Consider the following 26,494-nt stretch of genomic DNA (forward strand, 5'->3'; position numbering starts at 1 on the left):
AATTTTTGATAATTATATTATTAATAGGTTGTGGTTTGTTGTCCTATTAAATGGTTTATAGTTCTGTATTTTTTTGTATGGTTAATTGTTTTCATATGATTGACTGCTAGTGTATGTTTGTTATTGCTAAGTAGTTTTTGTAACATAAATTATGATAATTAATATAACACCAAACATGAACTCTTCCTGCTGTTGCAACATATTTTGCACCCATATGAATTAAGTACTTTCCCATTTTGCCAAAAGTGCTTGCAGAATGTAGAACTCAATCCTCTGGCGCTTAAAAAACCTGAAAGATGTCTTTCCTTGCAGAAATACTTCAGTGACAGTAGGGTACCAGTGTTGATTGTGGCTGCCAAAAGTGACCAGGAGCCCATTAGACAAGAATATCTTCTACAGCCGAGCCAGTTTTGCTCAAAACATAAGCTTCCTTCTCCACAGTACTTTTCAGCCAAAAATGGAATAAAGAAAGAGGTGTTTGTCAAACTGGCTACGATGTCTGCATATCCGTAAGTATGCCTCCAAGTTATACAGATATATAAATACCAAAAGAGATGAAATTCAAGGCAGCCATATTGCTTAAAACTTCTGCTATTTTAACATAATATAGAAAACTTGTCTATTTAAAGTTTAAGAAACGTTTTATAATTTAATATTAAATATTTGTTGCTGGACATGCTTGTCTAAAAGCTTGCATAAAAATCTGAAAAGCTATTCTCTCTCTTACTTATTTTGACATTTTAAGTATTAAAACAAGTAATGGTTTTTATTGTGTATAAACACAAATAATCATTACAGAAAAGTCTATTTTCTTGTTTTTCAGTAAGTTAATACCACTTCCATTTTCTAAATTTTTCTGTTTGTAATAAAAGCTATTATCAGCAACTGTCTTGGATCTTAGTAATTAAATTTATAAATGTCATAATTTTTAATCTTATTCAGGGTTTGAAATTATTCAACAGTTTCTTGCAAACCTGTGTAACTGGTGATTACTGTATCTAGACCAAGTAAATTCATTCATTAGTATGAACTTCTGAGTGAAGGATTAGTCACAAAATCTGCTACATTCAGTAGCAAGTAAGCCTTTTGTCCAATACCGTGGCTCATCAGACCAGCTGGAATGTGACTGACATCAGTAGTGATTAAGACACTATTTATATTAGCAACTGTTTCTTGATAACAACTGTTACAGTGTAAACTGGATTAAGTTGGACTGTGACTTTTCACCAATGTTATTTATGTCACAACATGTCAGAACTGGAGTAAAGATGCATAATGCTATATTATTTATTTTAATACCATATATTAATAATTATTATCAACTGTTTCACAGTGTAAATATTGACTATGGGTGATTATTTGGAATTACTGGAAAACACATAAGCCATATAGAGTTAATAAAACAATATAGATAAGTCTGATATTATTTAACTTGCAAGAAGCAGGTTCACAAACATTATTCTTCAGAGCTGTTTGAAACAAAATCTTGGATGATATTTGTACAGTTTAACTTGAGCATTATTTGAAGAGCATTTTTATTCATATTTAATAAGCATGAAATATTTTTGGCAAATGGGGAAAGGAAGGTCTGTTTTATTATTTATTGATTATTAGAACAATGAACAATTTGAAACAAAATCCAACAAAGATTTTCAGTTAAATTTGTTTACTTGTTTTCTATAGTAGTTTTTCAAAAATAGCATTTTCTCACAGCCTGTTCACACATGCAGAACTACAAGTGTAAAACAGAAATAAAGTTGTGTCAATGTTTAAGGCTTTAACGCTACATGTTTGAATGTAGGTCAAAGTGGCCATGCTACAGTTTGTTTTAAGATTGCATTCAGTGTGGTATTGTATTTGATGTCAGAATTATCAACTATTCACTTGACTCTAAATTGTTGATTTAGTAAGTTTGTTGGGAAGGAGAGTAAATACCAGATATAATATATGAAAATACTGAATGAAACTATGGATATGTATTTTGGAGGTTCTAGAGGTTATGCAAATTGTGTGATGGACAAAACTTATTCTTCATACATCTTTCACTTTGATTTGTCAGATGACTTTATCAATTTGCAGATATCTTTTGTATCCCATCACTTCTTTTGTGTACCAAAGAAATGTACATTTTACAAAAACTTACAAAAATTTTGTAAGTTCACAATTATAGTGAGTGTTTCTTCACCAATATAGTGTTATTCTAATGGACTGACCTGTGCATGTTTGATTAACTCAAAATTAAGATACGAGATTAGTATTTCAAAAAAAAAAATCTGAACCTATAAATATCAACCTAAACAGTATTTTTCTGACAAGGTTCCATCTGTTTACAAATCAACCTAAACTTTTTATTTTGGATTTGTACCAATGAGATTTAATTGTATCAAGAGTGACTCAGAAACAACACTATGACATTACACTATGTAACACAAATTTTGTTTCTGGATAGTATGTGTTATTTCTTAATTGTTTATGTTGTAAAAGTACAGAAAAGGCCATCATTCCCCTGGGTAAGGAAATTTAGAAATTAACCTATTTTCTATGAAAAAACAGGCAAATTTGCACATTTTCATTTACATAAAGTCTGAATAAAACAACATATGAATTAAGTAGTGTGCTGCAGTGTCCCTGCTGTCCCAAAGGCAAAAATAACAGGGAAACTTGGTAAAGCCTCCATTTCAGAGACCCATCAGGAATGCCACCATTTCAAAGTCTTCGATAACCTCCTAGCCATAAACATCATACTTCAAGCTCCACTCGTTCAGGTTACAGGCAATTTCAATTGCCTCACACAGACCAGATACATTGTGGTAGAAGCAGAGCCCATCTTGAGGAGTGAACAAACTTGAAAAATGTCAGTGATGCTTATTCTGACTTGCAACTTCCACACTTTCTTCCAACAAATCCCGCTCCTTGAGCCTAGATGTCAAAAGCTCGGTATTTGACTTTGTTAGACCAAAATCTCTGATCTAGTCATTGAGGTCTCTTTGGTTGGGGTAATATGTGTTTCTCTCACCAGCTGCACCTCTGAAATTGTAATATGGATCTTCAGCATCTACTTCCTCTTCTGAGGATGGCTGCTTTCTCTCTGTTAGAGTGGGTACAGGGAGCTCAGGGCAGTGTGGCACTGGGGTGATGGATGATAGAAGGTCTGAGTACATTATAACAGATGCATTCTTGCCAGCCCAACATTTGAAAGGGTCCACCATGCAGAAGTAGCAATTGCTTGAGTGGTCATTGGGTTCACACCAAATTCTTGGAATAGCAAACTTCATGGCTCTCTTTTCCCTCTGTACCATCCTGCAAAAGAGCAAAATAAAATTGTTATTATGAAGAATAAATTTATTTCATCCACAACTAATGTGAAGGGGTTCATGCAAAATATTTTATGTGATAATTTTCTATACTATTGGAAATTAAAAAAAAAGATATTTAAATTTTAAAAGATTGAAAATTTGTATAATATAAAATCTCACTATTCAAGCAAGCAAAAATTGTACATCTTACTTTCTAGAGTTTTTTGCAGTGCTTGCAGGTAAAATGAGGTGCCCAGGGTTTGTCTTGATCCCCAACAGGCATGTTGAAATATGTCTTGTAGACTTCATACATTTTAACAGATGATGTCACAGAGTACTTTTTTGCTCTTGTCTTGGTAAATTGGCCACATACATAGCAGAATGCATCTGGAGAATGCTTGCAGCTTCTTGATGCCATCTCTAATAAAATCAGATAGGTCTATGTGTTCACTTAGGTAGACAGAAATAAACTGAAGTGGTGAGTGGTGAGCCCCTAGTTCTAGAAAATTCTAAAAGGTTATTGAAAATTCTCATAAGTTCTACAACATTTTAAAAAGTTCTTGAAAATTCTTGTAAGTTCGAAAAAATTCCTTATCAGCTACTCAGCACTGAATCTACCTGGAATGTTCTGGAAAATGGATAAATTTGAAAATTTCATTACTCAGGTCGCAAAAGCAAAGTTTGAAGAGAAAAATAGGTCTTTTCCATTTACTTTAGGCATTATAAATTGGGAAATAATGCTTTCTGCCCAGGAACAAGAAAAAGTAAAAATTTTGTTACATAGTGTTATTCAAAATATAATACTGAAATTAGAATAAATTTACTGTATTTCACCAGATAATTATACTTTACTGTGTTAACATTACAGAGCTGTATTATTCACCAGATAATTGCAGAGATGCCAACCATTACGATTTGAGCGTAATCATTATGATTTTGGTGTATACATTATGACTATACACTCATACAGACAAATATTACGACTTGTTGCAACTCCCAAATTATTATATATTATATAGGCCTATACAATAAAGTGATAAATTGTTCCCCCAGGTCTTGAAAGGGGTGAAAAGAAAATTTCTAGTGAGATACAAATAAATTTTGATAATAAATAAAAAACCTAGTCCAAATGGCTACTTGCGATAATCATGTTTATGTTTGAAATAATAAAAAATATTTGTATCTCCGATGTCACCAGTAGTTTGAGTGCGGTGCTTCTTCATACTGGGTACGTGGGGGAATCCGTAGTTACGTCATCTGTTCTTGTCAGCCAATCAGCGCTCGTGTAGATGGGTATTTCTTGTTTTCTAAGCAGCATAGAAACACCAATGCAATCATTCACAAGATGGAAAAAAAGAGGCCTTGTACACCAGATTGTCTTGTTTCTGGCAAATCTAAAAGGACTAAATCTGTGAATCAAAAATTTAAGAACGAGTATAGAGCAAAATATCCGGTCATTGCATCAAAAGTCAGTGACAGTCATGCGTTTTGTACAGTTTATCACATCGACTTTCCTGTGACGTATGGCAGGATAAACAATTGTTCCAGACATACAAAATCGGCATCTCATCAACAAAAGGCTGAGGCAAAGATAAAAACGATGCAGATAACGACATTTATGAGTAAGAATTTAGAATATGAAACCATAAATGCAAAAGTGATGTTCACGCAATTCGTCATTGCTCATAATTTACCCCTATCTGTAGCCGATCATGCAGGACATCTATTCAGAAAAATCTTCCCAGACTCTGATATAGCGAAAAAATATGGCTGTGCTGTAACCAAAACTATAGCCATTGTACAAATGTTGAGTTGTGAAGATGACAAAATGATTTCAAGCATACTTACTAACAGTGTTTACAGTTTAGCCACAGATGGATCTACAGACATGGATGACTCAAAACTGTATCCAGTGGTTGTACGATATCTGTACGGGCTCTGTCTACAATCATTACGCTCAGTCATTTGAAATAGTTGGCATCTCTGTAATTTTACTTTACTGTGTTAACACTAGTTAAACTGTAGTTAACACTACAGAGCATTTACCAGATAGTTGTACTTTACTGTGTTAACACTACAGAGCTATATCATTCACCAGATAGTTGTACTTTACTGTGTTAACACTACAGAGCTATATCATTCACCAGATAGTTATACTTTACTGTGTTAACACTACAGAGCTATATCATTCACCACATAGTTATACTTTACTGTGTTAACACTACAGAGCTATATCATTTACCAGATAGTTGTACTTTACTGTGTTAACACTACAGAGCTATATCATTCACCAGATAGTTGTACTTTACTGTGTTAACACTACAGAGCTATATCATTCACCAGATAGTTATACTTTACTGTGTTTCAATTAGAGAATTATAGTGAAGTTATAGAGCAGTAGTGCACAAAGTCTGGCCAGCGACAAGTCGCCAAGTGGCCCGCAATGTTCAATGGGAAAGTCAAACATAGAGAGTTCGTGTCTGTGCGAAGATTAAGCGCTATAGAAGAATATGTATTAGATTAGATCCTGGATGGTTCTATATTTGTGTCAAGCAGTAAAGAAAATTTAATGAGCAAATTTCGTTAATGCATAGGGATTTAATCATTGGCGCAATGACATATTTCCGTAATTACAAAATCTCACGCATTCCAATTGTTCTTCGAGATTTACTTACAAGCCCTATTTTGATATTATTTTCTAACAAAAATGTCAGCTAATCCTAAAACAAAAGTTGATGACGAAAAACAGCAGTTTCATGATGATTGGACTGTGCAATACTGTTTTGTTCAACAACAGAAGAACGTGATTTGTGTGCTGTGTCATTCGACAGTAGCAGTGGCGAAGGTATCTAATATAAAGCGTCATTATGAGTCGAAGCATAAAGATTTCCATAACGTTGTCGGTGATGAACGAACAGCTCAAATTGAATCTCTGCAGCAGTCGCTGAATCACCAACAGAAAGTTTTCGCAAAGCAGTCAGCAGATTTAGGTGCAGTATGTGAGGTCTGTTACAATATTTCGTTGATGATAGCAAAATCTGGGTGACCGTTCACTAATGGTGATTTTGTCAAGCAATGTATGATTACTGCATCCGAAAAGTTGTGTCTGGAAGCAGTTCGCGAGCTACAGAGGGTGACTTTGAATCGTATGACAGTTCAACAAAGATTTTCACACATCTCAGCAGACGTGACAAGGCAGCTTACAAATAAAGCAGCCAACTTTGTTTACTTCTCTTTGGCAGCAGACGAGTTGACTGACATCAGTTCAACAGCACAATTACTAGTTTTTGTTCATGGTGTGTCGTCATCGTTTGATATCACAGAGGAACTAATTGACATGGGTTCAGTGAAGGGTCAGACAACTGGGTCTGCTCTATTCGAGGAGACAGTTCGATTGTGAAGTAGTGTTTCATTGGTTTTCACGAAACTGGTAAGTGTGACATCTGATAGAGCACCAACCATGACCGGAGAAAGTAGCAAGCTGGTAGCACTGTTGATGAAGCATTGAGGAAAGCAGAACAGTGGATGACTTGTCAGCAGAATATCAGCTCGAACTTACTGATCTCCAGGCATCTGATGAACTGCGTGCTATGTACCAAGAAAACAGTTTGCTTGACTTCTACAAAATGTTGCCTGATACATTTGCTAATCTGAAAGAGAACGCACTTATCCACACCAGCATGTTTGGCAGCATGTACTGCTGCGAACAGGCTTTCTCACATATGAAACTGAACAAAAACAACACTTGCAATCAACTGACTGATGATCATCTGGAAGCAGTCTTGCGTCTTTCAATGTCAAACATCAAGCCGGGCATTTCAAAGCTTGTAGATGACATGCAGCACCATCCATTGCACTGACTTTGTGACAGTTGATGTATCATAACATTTCTTAGAATAATGTGCAAACTCTTTGATGTAATCGTTATTTGTGTGTTCTTAAATGTGATGTCCATCTTGTGTGAAACAACTGTGGGACGATTTTCATTTTAACTTTTTTGTGGCCCCTAACTCAAAACGTTTGTGCACTACTGTTATAGAGGTTTATAAAATAAAGTAGCAATACTGTCTGTGTGGAAGGTGGTTAACCCTTTAGGTGCCTGCAGGTAATACTTTGTAAACACACTGAACCTGCAGTTAGCTGGTAAATAATTTGTTTTTTAAAGTTAGTCAAGAAAGCTAAGCCAAGAATACTAGCCCAGTTAAAATAAGCCATAGTTTGGTTACTTGAAACCACATTTATTGATTTTTGTGCAAGCATGGAAATATTGCAAACAGCATGTTCATAAGCAATTGCACTTTTATACCTGTACCAATACTATATTCTGACCAACCCAGGAAGATAACTAGCATCCATACACTTAAATGTTTGGGTCAGACAACTTTGTACATAGCCATGCCATAAATATTCTATTTCTCTTTTTATAAAGTACTTTAGACAGTTTTTGTTGCAACCACTGTACCATAAAGAGGTTGGAAACTTCTACCCTAGTGTTCTTGGAGCCAGAATTTTAATGGATTCTGTAGGATTCATCTGCTTATCAACTTAATGGATTAGTCCATGGACCTACAAAGTCTTAACATAGACATTTTATGATACTTTAGAAAACATATTTTGTTTGGAACTAAAAAAAAGATATTCCATCACTTTTGTGATCTTAACTTAGGTATATTTAAGATATGCAATTTAAGCATGTATAACTCAAACATGTTTTGTGTTTAACTTGATGATGGTTTTGAAACAAACAGTAAACAACTTTCAATCTTCTAAAGACTTTCACCTTCTAAAATATTCTTGTTTGAAGAAACTTTTATGTTTTTAAATATTGTAGATAAAATTGTATGAATGCATCTGTTTTATTACAAAAAAGTCAATGAACTTGTATATCTAAATGTTGTATCTTAATACTTTGTAAGAACTTGCATTAACTAACAGAGGTTAAAAAATATATTTAATTGGTACTAAATAAAATGTTATCTTAACTTTAACACTGTAACAAATGTGTTTTGTGATATCAAAACTTTGTACATTTGTTATTGTCCTAAACTTCAAATAGTTTTCTTCATTACCCATTCAAAATGCAGTTTTAGAATGGATTCCTTTCCATCATGTAATTTTAGTTTATATTCCATAACCGTATCATAATATGTAAGCTTATACTTATAAAAAGAGGTTTTAAAGCTGATCGTGTAACATATAATTAAAAGAGAACTAAAACTTTCTCCTGATAAGCACAACTTCAAGATAGGACCCATTTAGACTGACAAATGAATTGAATCTTGTGGAGGAGAAAAGTTAATATGATAGATTAGAAAGAGCTGTTCAAGTTATCACAGAATCTGTGATAATGTGTGGAGTATTTTTAGGAAGCAGTGAGAACCATGAGGTTTATAAATATGATAGTGTTTGAAGTATGTTTAGTAACTTCAAGCCCTGATAATCTGAAGTTTTAATCTGTCCATATAAACAGGTGAGTATAAATTTTGTATATTGGAAATGCTGTAAATACACAGGAATATTTCATACTTCTAAAGGAGTTCTTGAGCAGTAAACTACATAATATTTGTGAAATCAATGTGTTTATTGAGCAAACATCACTTAAGAGTTGTACTTAATATGACATATCAACTGTGGGTATTTTACCTCTATTTTATTCATACGGATAGAACAAACACTTAATTCACTTTGCATCAGATTCAGTGCATGAATATCTCAGGATCTCACACATTCATATGCTTATATATTTTGTAGAATGTGACCCAATATAAGATTAGTTTTTAAAAAGGTTTCTTAGAAATTTCACTCTGTTATTACATATCTGTTTAGTTCTATTTAAATTGTTTTTACCATATCCTGGTTTTCACATGCACAGCATATCCGTGTACTTTTAAGACATTTGATTGTTTGTTATTAAGATCAACTTGCTATAAGCATGCATAATTATCCAATTTGAACCTAGTAAGATTTTTTATTTATCAGGTTCAGTTACTGATGAACAGTTTTGTTTCTCAGTCTCTTTAAAGCAGCCTGGAAGTTATTCTATCAACATAGCAGGTGTGTACCTAGAATGGTGTTCATGTACAACAGATTTTTAGTAAGACAATATTGGATGAGCTATAAAATATTTTTGTTTGGTCTTTCCTGGCTTTCAAGGATAAGACAATTAGTATGTTTGGGAGGGAAGTCAAAATTAGCATTGTATATTTTGAAAATATATATCTATTCTATATTTGTTAAATATGAAACAAATCAACCAAAGATTTGATTCTGTGTGTTTCCGAAATCTGTTATTTTCTTAACACACAATTTTTAAAATGTTTCTATTCCCCTAAAAAAATCTCTGAATGACACTACAAAAATACTTGTTAAAATTGTTCATTTACATCATTGTATTTAAGAAATTAGTATTGGAATATTTCTATCCTTTTGTTTCTCAGCACTTATTCTAATTGGCAGCTTGAAACAAAACAACCTTCCAAACTTTTAATGATATGAAATGCATCTTTATATAAAACAAAGGGGGGAATTACATTCCATTCTACATAAAGGCTGTCATTTTTACACTGCATTCTACTATTCATAATTAATAATAAGTGTTTTCTGTATAGTATCAGAATACTGATGTGGTACTGTAGTCAGGAAAGGAAAAACAGTCATATTTTTATGTTTGGCTCATAAAGGTTGGTGCAAATATTTTGTTTCTTACAATCTTTTGTTCCCAACTTGGCCTGCTGGGTTTGTAGGAGTCTGCGGCGCTTGGTCCACGTCTTGCTTCTCAGACCAACTCCCACCTGGCTCACCGAGCACCTCAGGTTGGCTACATGCAGGTTTTTATTCAATGTATCATTTTCTTATTAACATGTGCTTATCCTGCATGCAGTGGGTTTAGTTTTTGTTTTGGCTTGTCTGTTTTTTGTTTTTTTATGCAAGTTAAGAGCAAAGTCTTCACTTCCAATTTCCTGTTCACCTCATTTCTTTTATTACCGCTATTAAACCACATTTTTTATTGAGTATAGTAACTATTTCTTTAAAGCACAGTATAGTTTTGTAGTGTTATTCTTAAATATAGCTTAGAAAAGCAATTGTGAAATGTATGATATTGTGTTTTGTGTTTATAATTGTTCATGTAAAGCATACTTTGTACAGTTTCCCAGTAAATTCTCTTCTTTCAAGTCCTGCTTAGTTTAAAAGAAATATTAATAGTTACTTGAGCATTAAGCTGTGCTTTTTATTAAAGTCAACTTACAAATGGCTTTCTTAAACATTTTGTAATAGAAAAAGTAGATATATGTATAATTTTTTAACTAATGGTTATGAAAATGTTAATATGTTTTTCAGTTGTTAACTATGGTTCTGTCTTGAATCACACCAGGACTCACTTTCAAACATCATTTTAAATAAGTCTTTAGTAACTTCAAATAAACATTGGCGTATTTGTTGATATTTACCAGAGTAATTTAATTGAGATAAGTAATTTCTGTTGGTTTTTATATATATTTTAAATATAGTAGGCCAGAAATGTTTTACCATTTGCAGTCTCAAGGAATATTGAAAGTGGTTATTATTGAAACCAAAGAACTGTTCCAGTATTTTATGCTGAGTTTAACACCATTATAAATATTTAAGTTATTGCATTCACGAAAGCATTGAATGCTTTTAACATATTATAATAGAAAAAACGCTTGCTGTTGAAATATAATTATTATACGATGGTTAGAAACACAGTTTGAGTGAAGGTATCACATACAAAGGCATTTTATAAGTTTCAGCCTATTTATTATACTGATTATTTTATACAATCAACACATCTATACCAGGAATTATAAATAGCCTTCTTACAATCTGTTTTCTAGTACTGTATTTGGAGAGCTGACAGTATGTGACAAATGCCAATTTTAGCCATATGTAATTGGCTATAATAAAAAATATAATTTTTACAGATATGAAAGAAAGGTTTACTGAAGAAAAAAATTAATGGGATTTTCGAAATGGGCTACATGCTGTCTTCTGTTGTAACTAAGACATGTTCTTACTGAAAATTAGGACTAAAGGAAAAATAACCTTTTCTTCTAAGCTGTCAGTCTTAGACCAGAGCTTTTACTTTATGTAAAAGTAATGCGCAGTGTATGTCAGTAATGCGTAATTTATATTACTATGGGGACATAAGTTTGTTCAGTTACACAATTTGTAAAACAAAACGGGGGGGGGCAATAAATTCAAATACTGTGAATTATTATACAACAGTTTATACACTTGAAATTCTTTTTTCTTACTGAATTATGTTTTACTTTTGATAACAGAGCATAATCTATTTTTTGGCTATTTTTATAGTTTTTACATGAACACACTTATGCTAGATGTTTATAATAATAACAATGCTGTACTCTTTTGATAACTTCTATTTTTACTTTTCTTCAGACAAATCAGTCAAGTACCATATTCATCAGATCCAACCATTTGGCTGAAAGCTGGACTTGGGATGGCAGCCTTAGCTCTTGTAGGAGTTTTTATAGTAAAAATGTTGAAAAGCAATCCAGAAAAAAGGTTAGTTAAACTGGATATATTTGATAGAAACATCACATAAAGCACAAGTTTAAGAAAACAGTGCACAATGACATAGAATTGAGAGAGGGCTTCAAAATATTACATATTTAAAGTGAAAATTATTTTTAGTGAAGGCTGAATTAAGTTCTTTTCAATGTATACACACAAACAGTGATGTATTACTTTGATGCTTTGTGTTTTTTCTCATGTATGTCATTTTAAATTTTGTCTTAAAGAAATTGGCAATAAAAATATCATTCAGAATGATGAGTTGGAGAATTGTGAACAGATTTCACTATTTAGTTGCCATGGGTATTACTGAATACATTTAAATGGTGTTTGATGTAATGCTGATGTATGGATGCCAATGGTGGACTGATGTAGTATTCACTTACAATAAGGACTTGGATCATTATTTTCATAAACTTTAAAATTCAAAACAGATGTGAAGCTCCTGTAAGAAAGGCACTTTGAGATAGTTATATTACATTTTGTGAATTAAAACTAAATGTTCTTCCTAAATAATGACTAATGTTTAAATATACATGCTTTACAAAGTGTTTGTTTCATTGCAGTCCTCACATGAATTTTGAATATTTGAAATGTGATAGCTGTAGTAATAGGGATGTTACACAAGTTAAAACAATTAGAGAAATGAAGTCTCCCAAGCTTCATTTCTTCTCATTTGGATAATCGTTTTGAAATATCCTTTTATTTATTGTATTGTTTTTTTGAAGAAAAGAAATAGCACGTTTTAATCTATAAGAGATTTGTGAAACCTTCTCTTATGATTCACCAATGAAAGATGAGAGTATTAAAGATAAAGGTTTTTGAGTAAAAAACATTTTTCAGTGTTTCTTAAGTTGTGAGAGTATTTAATTCTGAATTATCAAAAAGACTCGGATAGGGTTTTTATGTCTCTTTCCATTTGTTTTTAACAGGTAGCTAGAACAGATGGTTAAAGCTCTTGTGACATGTTAATCTGTAAGGCCCTCTTCGCCTATCCAAGGATTGAAAGCTGAAAGTCCATGTTTGGCCTTTCTTGTCATCTGTGGTCACCTTGAAATGTGTGAGGACTTGGTGCTGCTGTATGAAGTGTGCTTCTATTTTGTGGATAGTGGAAATTCTGTACATATCTTTAGAACTGTCATTGAATTAATGAGTATTTTTGCATCTTACCATTAGACTTGTTAGTAGTTGAGCTACTAGAAGCCAGAACCTCCTGCATGAGGAAGAAGTTAATTTTAGTGTTGGTTTTGACTCTTCATTCTAGTTTATTCCAGTCCTGGCCCTATCAAAGATCCTGAACTGTATCTATGTATGGATTTTAATAAGAATTACAGATTTCATACATACAACTTATTAAATTTCACAAATCCTTCAAAGATGTGTACTTTGAATTGTTTTGATTGTAAAACCATCAATATTGTTTGTAGAGATTGGCAGTCAGTCCTGCATTTTTATAGTTTGAATTTTACACACTTTAATATTAGATATGTCAGAACACTTTTTAAACTCCATTTTAATATTGTGCATTAGAAGAGAAACAGTCACCATCAGTTTTAATGAATTCATGGGATTAAGTCTGTCCTGCCCATTAGTCTTGGATTCTTGTGAATTGGGAACAGTTAGCCTCAATTTCAGTCTTGCAAGTGCAGACTAGTTTTCTATCTGTATGCTCCTCTAATATGAATTTCAGCTCCCTTGGGCCATATAACTATCCTGGCCGACCCTTTTTCTTAGCTGCTGGGTGAAACTTAGAGGTCAGGTAAGTGAAAGAGTATTGTTGATGTAGTCTTTTAAACCAGGTGTCTGTCATTCAGTTAATTTCCCCTATTTTTGGTAGTTTAGAGAATGTGATAGGTTTCATATTTTTGCCACATTAAAAAAAAAATTACATGGAGTAAAGTTATTACAAATGATGACTCACTGTTTTAAGTCATTCCGTTTAAGACTTCTCACGTCTTAAGCTGGGTCCGAGTAATGAATACAGTATATTAAACATTCAGAAACACATCTTTATTTTTAACCGAAACCTTAAATATCATTCCTTCAAATGTTCCCTCGGTGAGCTCAGCAGATAGCCTGATGTGGCTTTGCTATGAGAAAACACACACACCTTCAAATGTTAGTTTCACTGCAACCACTGCCCTCTCCTATATATGTTTGTGATTCTGATCACACCCCTTACTGTGGCTTCAGAATTTTATGTACACATATACACAGCTTTTAGTTTTCCTGCAATGCTATTTATATCACTTACTGCAGATAAAAGCATGAGCTATACAAGCTGTTACAAAGTGGACCCAGCATTTGACTCGTAATCTGAGGGTCGTGGGTTCAAATCCCAGTTGCATCAAAAACATACTTGCCCTTTCAGCTGTGGGGGCATTATAATGTAAAATTCAATCACACTATTCGTTAGTAAAAGAGTAGCCCAAGTGTTAATGGTGGGTGGTGATGACTAGATGTCTTCCTTCTAGTCTTACACTGATAAAATATGGACAGCTAGTGCAGATATCCCTCCTGTAGCTTTGTGCAAAATTCAAAAGAAATAAACAATCATGCTAACTTCTTTTCATAGTTCCAACTGTTACTAATCAATCTTTACCTTTCACTGCACCTGTGTCTTTCAACAAACGTCGACACATAAGGCCCTTTGACACAAAATGTTTGCTAGTCCTATAGTGTGGCCCTTCACTTTAAGGGTGCAGTACAATGTTTTATATGATAGTACAATTTCAAAATAAAAGATCACCTGTAAGGATTAATTTCAACACAAGCTAAAACAATTTTTAAACTTTGTAGTTTCCACTGTGCAAGTGGCAACAGTTGAGGATAGGGCATTTTATCATTTATTCATATTATAATTACATAGAAGGTAGTAAGGAAAGGGTATGTTTGTGAGTGTTTTGTAATAGCCCTGATTTGTACTTCACCCATTTTAACCCTAGCACGAAGAGTGCTTACCTCTGTATTTATAATGAATTATCTTAAAATGTAGTTAGGTGTTTATGGTGATGTAGACATACACAAAGTAAATTGTAGGAAAAACATTTTGCACTGGTGCTTGACACCATTTAAAATGTAAATCAACAACAGGAGAGCTTGATTTTGAACAATGTTTGGATTTATCTCACATGACAATAAACAAGGTATTCTCTGTATGTTTGTTTAATTTGGAAATTAAGCATAATATTTCAAACATTAGAAGTACATTTTCTCATTTTATTCTATTAGTAATTCTAATCGTAAAGTATTTCTTTTGTAGGAACAGAAATAAAGAGTGTTTGCTTAAGTTTGTATATGATAAATTTATGTCTTGGTATAATTACAGTATGCATAGGGTAGAGAAGCACAACTCAATTCAAGGACACTAACATTACCTTGAGCTATGAGGTGACCAAGCAGCAGTACAAACAGTAATGATGAGAAACTTTGAATACCATCAAGCAAGTTCCTAACTCGAACTACAATCTAGTTACCATTTTTGGCCACTCAAACTGTTTGAGCTGGATAAAAAGAACACACAACACATGTTCCCCAGTAAACTTCAAATATAGATTCAACACTAAAATTAGAATTAAATCACTTGATTTAGCAATTTTCCTCACCTGCAAGCCTTGAACAGTAATTTGTGTCCCTAACATGCAATGTGAAAATATACTTTGTCAAAATTCTATTAATAAGGGCCTGAAAACATGGAAGAAAAGGAAAAACATGTAAAATGATACCTTAATGAATGAGAGTACAATATCCACTCCAGATCTATTAGTGAAAGCAGGTTTTATGAGACAGTTCTTCTAATTGATTAATATCATAAAACCATATTTTATCAATCTATTTTAAAAAATTAACAAAAAATCTAATTCATGTATGCCTGTTTTATATAATATCCCAGCTTAGGTAATTTGTCATATTTTTGTTTCTATTCAAACCAACAACATAGATTTTGTAACTTAAGGACAATGTGTTAAAATGTTTGTTTCATTTAATGAATATAAGTGAACACCTAGTGTCATTCATGCAACTTTCATGGTGCAGTTCAAAATGGAATGGCATACTCTAATTGGACTGTTGGACATTCCCTTTGCTACAAAACATTGTTTGTTAAAGGCTAACAAATATTTGGAAAGCAACAATTCTTAAAATCTCCGATTTCACAGTTACACTTAGATTATAAATATTTCTTTCCTCTCAGATACAGGAAAGGCAGTTAGGTTCCCGTAAATAAGAGTAACATCTAAAAAATTTAATGCCACACTGTTTTTATTATTCCTATTTTGTGAGGGAAATGCTACTTACTATTTACAGACTTTAATAAGATTATATATCATGTAGTGTAGGGGACTGACGATCTTTCTTGAGGGATGAATGAATTCTCTTCTGACGTAACCTCATTGAAGATGCCCGATCTTGTCTGTGATGGGAAACAGATGTGTTAATTATAACTCGATAATTACCTGACAGTAGTTTTACTTTTATCAATTAATTCTAAGTTTATAATTACAACAGAAGAAATACAACTAAATAACTCCTGTGTATATAAATTGTAAAAAAATTCTAAGAATCATATGTTTATGGTTAATAGTACTTAATAAACTCAATTTGGAGAATAACATAATTCATTATAACAATAACCTGGTGAATGTCACATTACAATCTATGATAAAGGGATTTCTGCTTTTGCAGTTTTGACAAAACAATGAAAAAGCTTGTAATAAATACATTCCTCTCTCTTGTGCACTTTGTTTTTACTTTTATTGTTGCTTCTGATGTTCTAATAAAGTCGACCAATGAAAAATGATTACACTCCTTCCCTTTGATCAAACTGCAAAATTGTATTTTAACAAATGAAAACAAGAATTTAATCAACCTTTCCTTTTGCCAGATGATCACTGTAATGTCATCTACCTCAGATGTGGTAACATTAAAACTGAGATATTTGACTGAATCAAAGTAACATATGTACATTTGTAGATATTTATTCCAATGATGATGGTATCTCATATTTTGTATCTTTGGCCCAATTACCATAATTGATACTATTAACATTCATTTTCATTATAATTTTTGAAAATAAATGAAGCAGCTCTGATATAAAGTATTATTAGGAGCTATGTCACCATACACTAAGACAGTACTAACTCTAGGTCTTGTTTGTTTTTAATTTTGCAAAAATCAACACCAGGGCTATCTGCACTAGCCATCCCTATCTATTAAGCTGGTTTTCTTTAAACAGCCTACCACTGTAGGTTGTTTCATGAACTAGTGGTCTTAACAGCCTGCTGTAGTAGTGTATTTACAGAAATGATCTAAAAGGCTTATCAGTGTCCAAGCTTCAGGAAGACAGTGAAAGACACTGTACCACACACCCTTCTTACCTAGCTTTCAACATCTGCCGTGTTTCTGGAAGCACTTCTGGTGGTGATCGGGAGGCTTCACGAATCATACATCTAATTTTGTCCATACAGTCAGCCTGATTTAAAGTTTGTGTGCGAGTTTTGTCTGAATTGACCACTAAATATCCCTCTTTGGTGATGCTGGTTTTGTACTTGAAAGGAAATAACAATGAACATTTATAAGATAAATTATGCTAATATTCATGTTACTTTCTGATTTCTGTGCTGTACAAAGAGAGAAAGAGAAACCAAAAAATCCCAAGATAGTTTATTAGAGTTTACTGAACAACCATTTTATTTATTGTTTTTCTTTTTATAAAAACAAAGAAACACACCTGCACCATAACCTACCACACAAACACTTTAACAACAGCTCCAATCTTGGAGTAAACTTGTAGTCAAAATAAGGCGATTAGTACAAAAGTGTTCAACTACTTATACACAGATATTATTAATAGAAAAACATTTTTAACACATTGATAACATAGAAGTACACAATTATATACAAAAACTGAAAATTTTGATGAAACAGCAGAAAACATTACATTATACAGATAATCAAACATTGCATTTTAAATAGTGTTAATAGAAAAACATCCACTTATTACATAGTAAACATTTGTAGTCATACTATGTATAATACAGAAACTTGAAAAATAGATTGATTACACAATACAAATGTGTTGCATAATAAATAATATTCATAGAAACAAATTCAAAAATCATTTATTATGCAGAATAGCAAACACTGTATTATGAATAGTGTTAATAAAAAAACCTCAAAAATAAATTGATTATAGAGTACTGTAAATGTAGCATTTACAGAAAATATCACTATAAAAAACGTTAACTGTTTGCACAGAGTAACAAATATTGTATTATGAATAGTAGCACGCACTGCACTGTAAATATTTTAATGCCTAAAAAAATTTAAAAACAATTGATTAAACATTGCATTAAATCAGTATTAACAAAAAACTCAAAAATTCTTGATTACAAATAGTATCCACAAAAACATAATCCAAAAAATACATTTGCTACAGTTAGAATCAGATAGATTTTTTTTTTAATTTAGTATACAATCAAAAAATCTTTATTGTAAACATACCTCATGTTAGGAATCCAGTCTCCTTTCAAGTCAGATATTAAAGTCGTTTTTATACAAATCCTGGACAGGCCCTTGAACTTACTTCCAACACAGATTACTTATTCTTAAACTTTTAGCAACAATAAAGTGTTTCAACCTGATTGTTATATGCTATGCCAACAATAAGTTCACAGAGGACAGTGCAACATTATGGACACATCATATTGTTTCAGAATATATTAGGGTTGGAAAATATCCTTTTGGTTGGCATGACACATTTTTCATTACTTGTTGGCAGTAATTTTGTTTTTGTCGATTTTACACATGCAGCTGACAGAACAGCTAAAAGAAACCTTATCACAATTAATATATATATATATAGTATTTCTAAGTGATATGAAATATTAATGAAACACTCACATGTTCTAACATCTTGTTTCTGGCACTTTCTGGTATCCAGTCTGCTGTTGAGAGATGAAATCGAATCTCTACTTTGGTATTGACTGAAAGAAAAAAACAAACTATATCTGCAGTGTAAAAGTCTACTCTCTTTCTACTGTCAGTTTTCTCTGAATATTTCTGAACTCATTTGAATCTAGATTAATCCTTTAAGCAGTTTTAAAAAGATGTATGAATCTCCTTTGATAACTATAATTATAATATTTCAGTTATACCCTTTTTATGGTCTAGTCTTTCATTCCTTCAGATCTACAAGATAAATATTTCATTACAGATAGGGAAGAAACTAGGGGTTGAAAAGAACTATCAAATTAGAAACAACAAGCAAATGTGACCAATGGTCACATGACCCTGTAAATATTTTCTAAATAAACAAATTTGTAGCCACTTGACCAGTGTTTCCATTAAAATGTTTGGAATAGTAAGTATGCAATGATTAGTTATAATTAGTTTCTAGTGACCATTTACTGGTGAAATTACTGAATGGTTACACCATAAAATGTCTCATCCTGAGTCATCTAAGTTGAATAAACTTGAAGTAAAATTATGGCTAAACTTTGGCCTAGCACAGATGGATTATAATGTAGCTTTATGCTCAACAGCATAATAACAATATATATTTCAATTACTTGTATAGCTGGAATAATAAAAAACACTAATCTTAATTAGTCCGTTAGTTTATGTGGCATTACTCAATGTCACTTCTCAGTGGTAATTGACCATACCAATTAACTGATTAAGTTGCCTAAACCTAATAGTTCATCAAGACTAGAATGGACTTATTGCAGTAACAGGTTCAGTAGCACTATTAAGAACCACTGATTCCATCCACTGTCCACTAGGGAAAGTCAGTGGTCAGTAACTAACTTCCTAAAGTAACATTTATTTTCAGTTCTAATAACTACGTACTGAATGAAGATAGTTTGATCATTCACCATCACTCTTCTAATAACAATTTTATAAAGTAGGACTGTTTGTTAGAGGAAGCATAGAAACAGTTTGTACCAGATTTCAGTAACTGTTTGTTAGAGGAAGCATAGAAACAGTTTGTACCAGATTTCAGTAACTGTTTGTTAGAGGACACAAGGAAAGAGTTTCTACCAGATGTCAGCAACTGTTTGTTAGAGGACACAAGAAAAGAGTTTCTACCAGATGTCAGCAACTGTTTGTTAGAGGATGCATGGAACAAGTTTCTACCAGATTTCAGCAACTGTTTGTTAGAGGATGCATGGAACCAGTATCTACCAGATTTCAGCAACTGTTTGTTAGAGGATGCATGGAACCAGTTTCTACCAGATATTAGTAATTGTTTGTTAGAGGATGCATGGAACCAGTTTCTACCAGATATTAGTAATTGTTTGTTAGAGGATGCATGGAACCAGTTTCTACCAGATATTAGTAATTGTTTGTTAGAGGATGCATGGTACCAGTTTCTACCAGATATTAGTAATTGTTTGGTGGAAGATCAAGTGTATGATCTACTATGTGTGCAACTTACTATTGAAAAAGAGAAAAATGTGAAATGAAACATATCAAATGTGCCTTTGTACCAAAAAAACATCAAGCAAACATTTATTCTGCACATCAGACCAGAACTCACACATTCTGAGAAAATTAAACTTCATTAATTACTAAAGCTCTTTCCTAAGATTCCTTTTCAATGTGGTATAAATTATCAGAACTTTAGGTCACAAAAGCAGATATAGATAACACTTTCTACATATTTACATAATCAGTAATAATTTGCAAGAATAACATAATGGAATTACCTCTACTAATTGCTGTATTTCATTAGTTTGTTTTTTTGCCTCTTTTAATTAAAGTAACTTTCTTAATACCTGCATACTTATCAGATATTTTTAAAAATCCTATAATCACCAGTGGTAAGTTAATATATTTTAGGTTATAACTATTAATTATTTAGAAAATACCACAGCATGGTAAGATATGCCTTAATAAAATCACCACTGTTATCAAGTCTACAAAGGCAAAAACTTATTTTATTTAAAAAAAACCTAACTAAATAACACTAACACACAAAATATTTGTTAATATCTTACAACAAAGAAGTGATCATAACAGTTTTTACTGGTTTGAAAGTGAAAAGGTGAAAATTAAAATGAATAAACTTTCACATTAGATCCTATCCTTTTTTAAGTGAACTAATTATAATCTTTACTCCAGAATTTACCCTTATTAACATTTTGACCGCCTGGCCCACTGCTTCGACTATAAGAAATTTTCAATTTATCTAAATGCAAAAAGGGAAAAAAATAAACATATAAAAACAAATCTAACCAAAAGAAAAATAACATTTCACTCACTTCATGTTATAGCACAGAAATAAATGATTACACTAAATAGTTTTCTAAGGCAAATGATACATCTCGAGTGGAGATAACATTTCACAACAACTACAACCTCCAGTCACACTGAAACAATTGAGTTTATATATACTGTAGATATGTTTGAGAACAAAGGTTGAATAGCAGTTACTTAATTTGTTATTTTGCAAGAAATATTATTTTATAAACCAATTATGTGTTGATTTTTTCTTACCATATTTATACAGTCAGATTTACAAAAATTACAACCAAGTTCCTAATTTCAAATTAAATCACAATTTATTTTGTGCAATGAGACTGGGTATGATCTATTTCAATTACTTACCAAAATAAAACAAAATATTTGTTTCCATAATCCATACAGAACAAGGAAAGAGCAATTCCAAACTGTTTGCCATGAATTAACATTTTATAATATCATATGACTGCATCAATTTCATACCAACATGAAAATATGCTATAAATATCTTGGTTCATTTTCAGTGAAGAAAAAAAAAATTACAATTAGCATGATTACGGATGTTTTATATTACTGGTTGTTTAAAATTCAGATGTTGGTTGGCAAAAAGCACTAAAACATTAAACATCAGAAGTAGCATACGCATAAGCTTCAAGATCAAAATGCAAGTGTTCTTTAAAACAGAATTCCTTCATATTTTTTAAATAACAATTTGAATAGTTTCTCAGCATCATTTATGTTGATAACTGGATGCAACAGTAAGGAATTTGACTTGTGATATTGTTGAGATAAAAAGTTAAATGGTATTTATTTTATTGTTTAAGAGAAAATATGTACAAGAAGAGATTACATCACCAATGTAGACTCACCTATGGGAATATATCCAGAAAACTTCTCTTCAGAATTTTTTGGTGGCTAAAAAAATTAAAATGGTTATTGCATTACACGTTACAAAACTACAGCTTTGACTGATAAACATGTAATATTCATTTTTTCTTAAGTACTCTACTATTGTCAATGGAGCATGATTTGTAGCTAGATATTTCTGTTTTACTAGGATTATTGACTGTGTATTTAAAGATCAAGTCAGGGTTAGTGAACTGGTATTTTCTGAGATCCAGTGATGATTAACTGACTGTGTATTTAAGGATCAAGTTAGGGTTAGTGACCTGGTATTTTCTAAAATTTAGTAATGATTAACTGACTGTGTATTTAAGGATCAAGTCAAGGTTAGTGACCTGGTATTTTCTAAAATTTAGTAAAGATTAACTGACTGTGTATTTAAGGATCAAGTCAAGGTTAGTGAACTGGTATTTTCTAAAATTTAGTAATGATTAACTGACTGTGTATTTAAGAATCAAGTCAGGGTTAGTGATCTGGTATTTTCTAAAATTTAGTAATGATTAACTGACTGTGTATTTAAGGATCAAGTCAAGGTTAGTGAACTGGTATTTTCTGAGATCCAGTGATGATTAACTGACTGTGTATTTAAGAATCAAGTCAAGGTTAGTGAACTGGTATTTTCTGAGATCCAGTGATGGTTAACTGACTGTGTTTAAAGATCAAGTCAGGGTTAGTAACCTGCTTTTTTTCAAGACCTAGTGATTATTAATTGATTGTGTATTTATGCTTTCTTACACACGTATCATATCATACTACATGAACATTTTCAAGTAAAATATATGATTAGAGTAATTAATTCGTAATTTGTGACATGTGAAAATGTTCATCACGTTAAATAAATAGTTCAAAAAATTAAAAAATAAAACAAAAAGGAAGATGGAATATGTGACAATAATGAAATAAGTGTAATAAAATAGAAAATCTACTAATCACCCACATCTATCACTGACTGTCCTTCAAAGCAGTCATTTCACTCTCAACCATAAGAAAAATAAAAATTCAAACCCATCCTTTACTTGTTAGGCAACCACTGACTTCATTATTTAAACCCTGTAAAGTCTGGCCTATACTACTGCAGTAGTAACTAATTCCATAAGTCAAACACTCTTAGTAGAATAATTAACTAACATACCAACATCTTCAAAAACAGTAGAAGTCTCTATTTTACTGACCCCTGAATAGTCTAGTAAATTTCATTACTTCAATGAGATTACCTCTTACCCTTCTTTTCATAAAAGAAAATAATAGCCCTTAACCCTCTAATCTCTAAGTAGTCCTCCAATGAACATTTCAAAATCCTTTCTCAGACAAAAATTACATACAGTATTCCCAGTAAGGCCTAACTAGTGATTCATAAACAGAAATAATCGTGTTAAGTGGCTTTTAATAAATATGCCTACAAATATACCCTACAGTTCTGTTAGCTTTTCTACTAACAACAGAGCACTGCTTCAATGGCTTGAGTCACTTATCCACTACTCCATTATGATTCTTTTCAGTTATTTAAGTAAAATTTAAGGCTTTCACATGTAATTTCCTTAATTATTTTTGTAAAATAAATATATTTATTTAATTCATTCAACTTGACTGTATAATTTCTTCCTGCAAAGATATTTTGAGATGCAGTATGTTTATATCTTTTTGGCAAGACTTGTACACCTGTGCTATCAATAGTTCACAATTAAAACAGATTTTAACTTTATCATCTTATCAATTCACATTATCCTCAGATATAACAGACTGCTTGAAACTAAACAGATAATACATTAGTTTTAGACAGATATGAGCATGCATCAAGTTCACAAAACAAATAAGCTCAATAAGGAAGCTGTATTGTGTAGTCTTTCTTCAATACATAAATGAAATATGTTTATAATTCTGTATATGTTTAATTTAGGGCACAGATAGCCGAGCTGTTTTGTGCCATAAAACACTAAATCAACCAACCAATATGTTTAATTTCAGAAGATACTATGCTATTTTTGTCAGTCATGGAATGAGTAAATGTTTGTGCATGCTTTTCTGTCTGGTACCATTCACTCTCTTATAGTACTATCGAGCTCTTTGTAATTACTGTAAATGTATTCATCTAAGACAGTCACAGTACCATACATTTAATGTAGTGGAGTTTTTACCAATAAAAATTAAACATTAAATTAAAATACAATTGCTCTTTAAGTCACCAATTTAGAGGAAGATAGTGCACTTAAGGTTAGAGAGGTTTTCAGAGAAATACCCAACACATAATCCTGCTAGTGACACTTACTAAAAAATTTAACAATACAGTTTAATACTAAACTTCTCTGGCATACAGTAATTTAAACAAATATCCAAGCACATTATGCATTTAAATATTATTTTAATCACATCTCTCCCAAGTTAGTAAGTACTCATGAATGCCTATCTTATTATTATATAAATAATAAGTTTTACTAAAAATAATGTGTAAATTATTATACCCATTTACAAACATGCACTGTTCACCAGGTGGAACATATATGATGGTACTATTGCTCTCAAACATGAGAAGATATGCTCCTTACCCACGTGTTTTGGGGTTCTTGTGTTTAGAGTACTCGTACAATGAAGTGAATATAAATAAATCGTAATATTGATAAAGGATCTAAATATCACAAAAATTCAAAATTTCAACAATTAAAACAAAAGTGCTCATTTTATAAAATAGAAAAGTTTAATATTTTTAACATGCAAATAACATATAATGTTTCTCCGACATTATTACTTACGAATTATTCGTAACATTCCTGCCATAAAGAGAAGGCGAGTATTAATTAATTATCAAGACCTATGTAATTACTGTTGATTCGCGAGTAATTTCAAGCAGACTAAAAAAATGTCAAAGTTGAACTCAAAGTGATTAATTTAAAACTACAGGTCTAAATGTTAAGACTTTACCACTGTAAGTTCAACTGGCTATTTATATATGATATTATAATGTAATTCCACACACACACACACAAATATACATATATTCAACGAAATTTTCATGAGAACATATGGTTAGGTTAGTTTAACTTTATGACAAGGTATAATTTATTTAGAATTTTCTAAGGTACAGTATATTTATTTAATATGACTTCTTAAGTACGATAATTAAGTTACTGAAAAAGTAAAATAACAAAGTTTAATTGGTATTAATTTACTTTCATACCTCTGGAATTGTAGTTACGTTCAAACCGCTATTTGGATATATTTTATCGAGACTGTATGCACTTTTAAATTCTGGAAATGAAGGTGCAGAATAAACTGAATAATTCACTTCAGTTTCCCTCGAAATAACTCCCGGCAATCGAAACCCTTTAACAAAAACACACAATCTACGAAACCCATACCCAAGTGATTTTCCAATGCTTATAGCTGCTGCCATTTTGTTTGGTTGTCAGATTCGACGCTAGGAGCAGTAAAAAGTTTAATATTCATAAGGTAAATAAACTCAATATTTCTCCAATTCACTTCATAATGACATAATGAACAGCCTGCATGATTAATATCCTTTGTTAATACTACTGTAATTTTTTGTTTTAATAGATTTTCACTTAATAATGAATTGATAGTTACAAAGCTTATAACTTGCCAGTAGTGCAAAATGTGATTAGTACGTAAGTAAAATAAATCTGTACAAAGTCATTACATTTTAATAGCTTAACAAGACAATCAATGAGACTGCATCTCTACGTCCCTCAGCTCCTTTTACATATTGCATGCGTTTATATTGGATAACTTCAAATGTTACCCTCGAAAACTCAGAGAATCCTTCTCAGATCCCAAATGACCAACGATCAGCATCATTATTTTGTTGTGTGAAGAGGAGTCTAAGCCTTAATGTGTTCATAAAATTTGGTACAAACTTGATCAAACTCTACAGAGTTATTAATCCAAAACTGGGAAAATGACTTATCTCTTCGTTATAAAAGGTGATCAAAATCTGGATCAAATCAAATACTATTTATTTGTTTGTTTTTGAATTTCGCGATAAATTACACAAGGGCTATCTGCTCTAGTCGTCCCTAATTTAGCAGTATAAGACGAGAGGGAATGCAACTAGTCATCACCACTCACCGCCAACTCTTGGGTTAGTCTTTTATCAACGAATAGTGGAACTGACTGTACATTATAATGGCAACAAGGCTGAAAGGGCAAGCATCTTTGGTGTGACGGGGGATCACACTCACACCCCTCAAATTACGAGTCGAGCGCCATAACCACCCTCCTATGCTGGGTCACGGGAACACAAATAGGCACACACACTCCGCCTCTCCTCCGGGAACGAGAGTTGAAAAAAACTAATGTGTTTTAATCCCCCAATATGTATGTAGTTTAACAAACACACGTTAGTAATAAAAGTTTGAATTTACAATGAAACTAATTTCGATAAATTTGCTTATTATTGTGAACTTTTTCATAATATTTTTTTGGAGAAGAGTAAATTTGTGGTACGATCAACTTTATAAATATATTATGGAGCTTGGATTAAAATT

General features: G+C 32.0%; 2 protein-coding genes across 12 annotated transcripts in view; one reads left to right on the forward strand and one right to left on the reverse strand.

Annotated features, from left to right (window-relative positions):
• The window catches only part of Miro (mitochondrial Rho GTPase), a 55,544-nt gene extending 40,409 nt beyond the window's left edge, over positions 1 to 15,135 (forward strand). For 2 of the 9 annotated variants that reach the window (XM_076509906.1, XM_076509907.1), the window contains exons 19-23: positions 313 to 509; positions 9,309 to 9,350; positions 10,040 to 10,108; positions 11,715 to 11,840; positions 12,782 to 15,135. In XM_076509906.1, the coding sequence (XP_076366021.1) occupies positions 313 to 509; positions 9,309 to 9,350; positions 10,040 to 10,108; positions 11,715 to 11,840; positions 12,782 to 12,785 (438 nt within the window). In that variant the 3' untranslated portion in view covers positions 12,786 to 15,135. Of the gene's footprint in view, positions 1 to 312; positions 510 to 9,275; positions 9,351 to 10,039; positions 10,109 to 11,714; positions 11,841 to 12,781 lie in introns of those variants that run through there. The other 7 variants (XM_076509908.1, XM_076509909.1, XM_076509911.1 and 4 more) reach the window with 5 other exon arrangements.
• Positions 15,136 to 16,091: 956 nt separating this feature from the next.
• On the reverse strand, positions 16,092 to 25,408 carry LOC143254973 (large ribosomal subunit protein mL62). 3 transcript variants are annotated; one of them, XM_076509914.1, is made up of 6 exons: positions 25,168 to 25,408; positions 21,962 to 22,007; positions 20,980 to 21,039; positions 18,750 to 18,832; positions 17,225 to 17,394; positions 16,092 to 16,260 (listed from the first exon to the last, which is right to left on the reverse strand). In XM_076509914.1, the coding sequence occupies exons 1-6, from the start codon at positions 25,381 to 25,383 to the stop codon at positions 16,167 to 16,169; spliced, it is 669 nt and encodes a 222-aa protein (XP_076366029.1). In that variant the 5' UTR covers positions 25,384 to 25,408; the 3' UTR covers positions 16,092 to 16,166. The 3 variants fall into 3 exon arrangements, with proteins under 3 accessions (XP_076366029.1, XP_076366028.1, XP_076366030.1); XM_076509913.1 differs by having other exon boundaries at positions 18,750 to 18,850; XM_076509915.1 differs by lacking the exon at positions 20,980 to 21,039.
• Positions 25,409 to 26,494: the final 1,086 nt, after the last annotated feature.

The sequence above is a fragment of the Tachypleus tridentatus genome, chromosome 7 (assembly GCF_004210375.1).
Source record: "Tachypleus tridentatus isolate NWPU-2018 chromosome 7, ASM421037v1, whole genome shotgun sequence".
Lineage (NCBI taxonomy): Eukaryota > Metazoa > Arthropoda > Merostomata > Xiphosura > Limulidae > Tachypleus > Tachypleus tridentatus.

Coding starts and splice junctions, on each gene's coding strand:
- LOC143254973 (XM_076509913.1), bottom strand. CDS start 25,383: ATGGCAGCAGCTATAAGCATTGGAAAATCACTTGGGTATGGGTTTCGT. Junction 22,008..25,167: donor ACGTAACTACAATTCCAGAG/GTATGAAAGTAA, acceptor TAATTTTTTTAG/CCACCAAAAAATTCTGAAGA. Junction 21,040..21,961: donor TTCTGGATATATTCCCATAG/GTGAGTCTACAT, acceptor TTTTGCATTTAG/ATAAATTGAAAATTTCTTAT.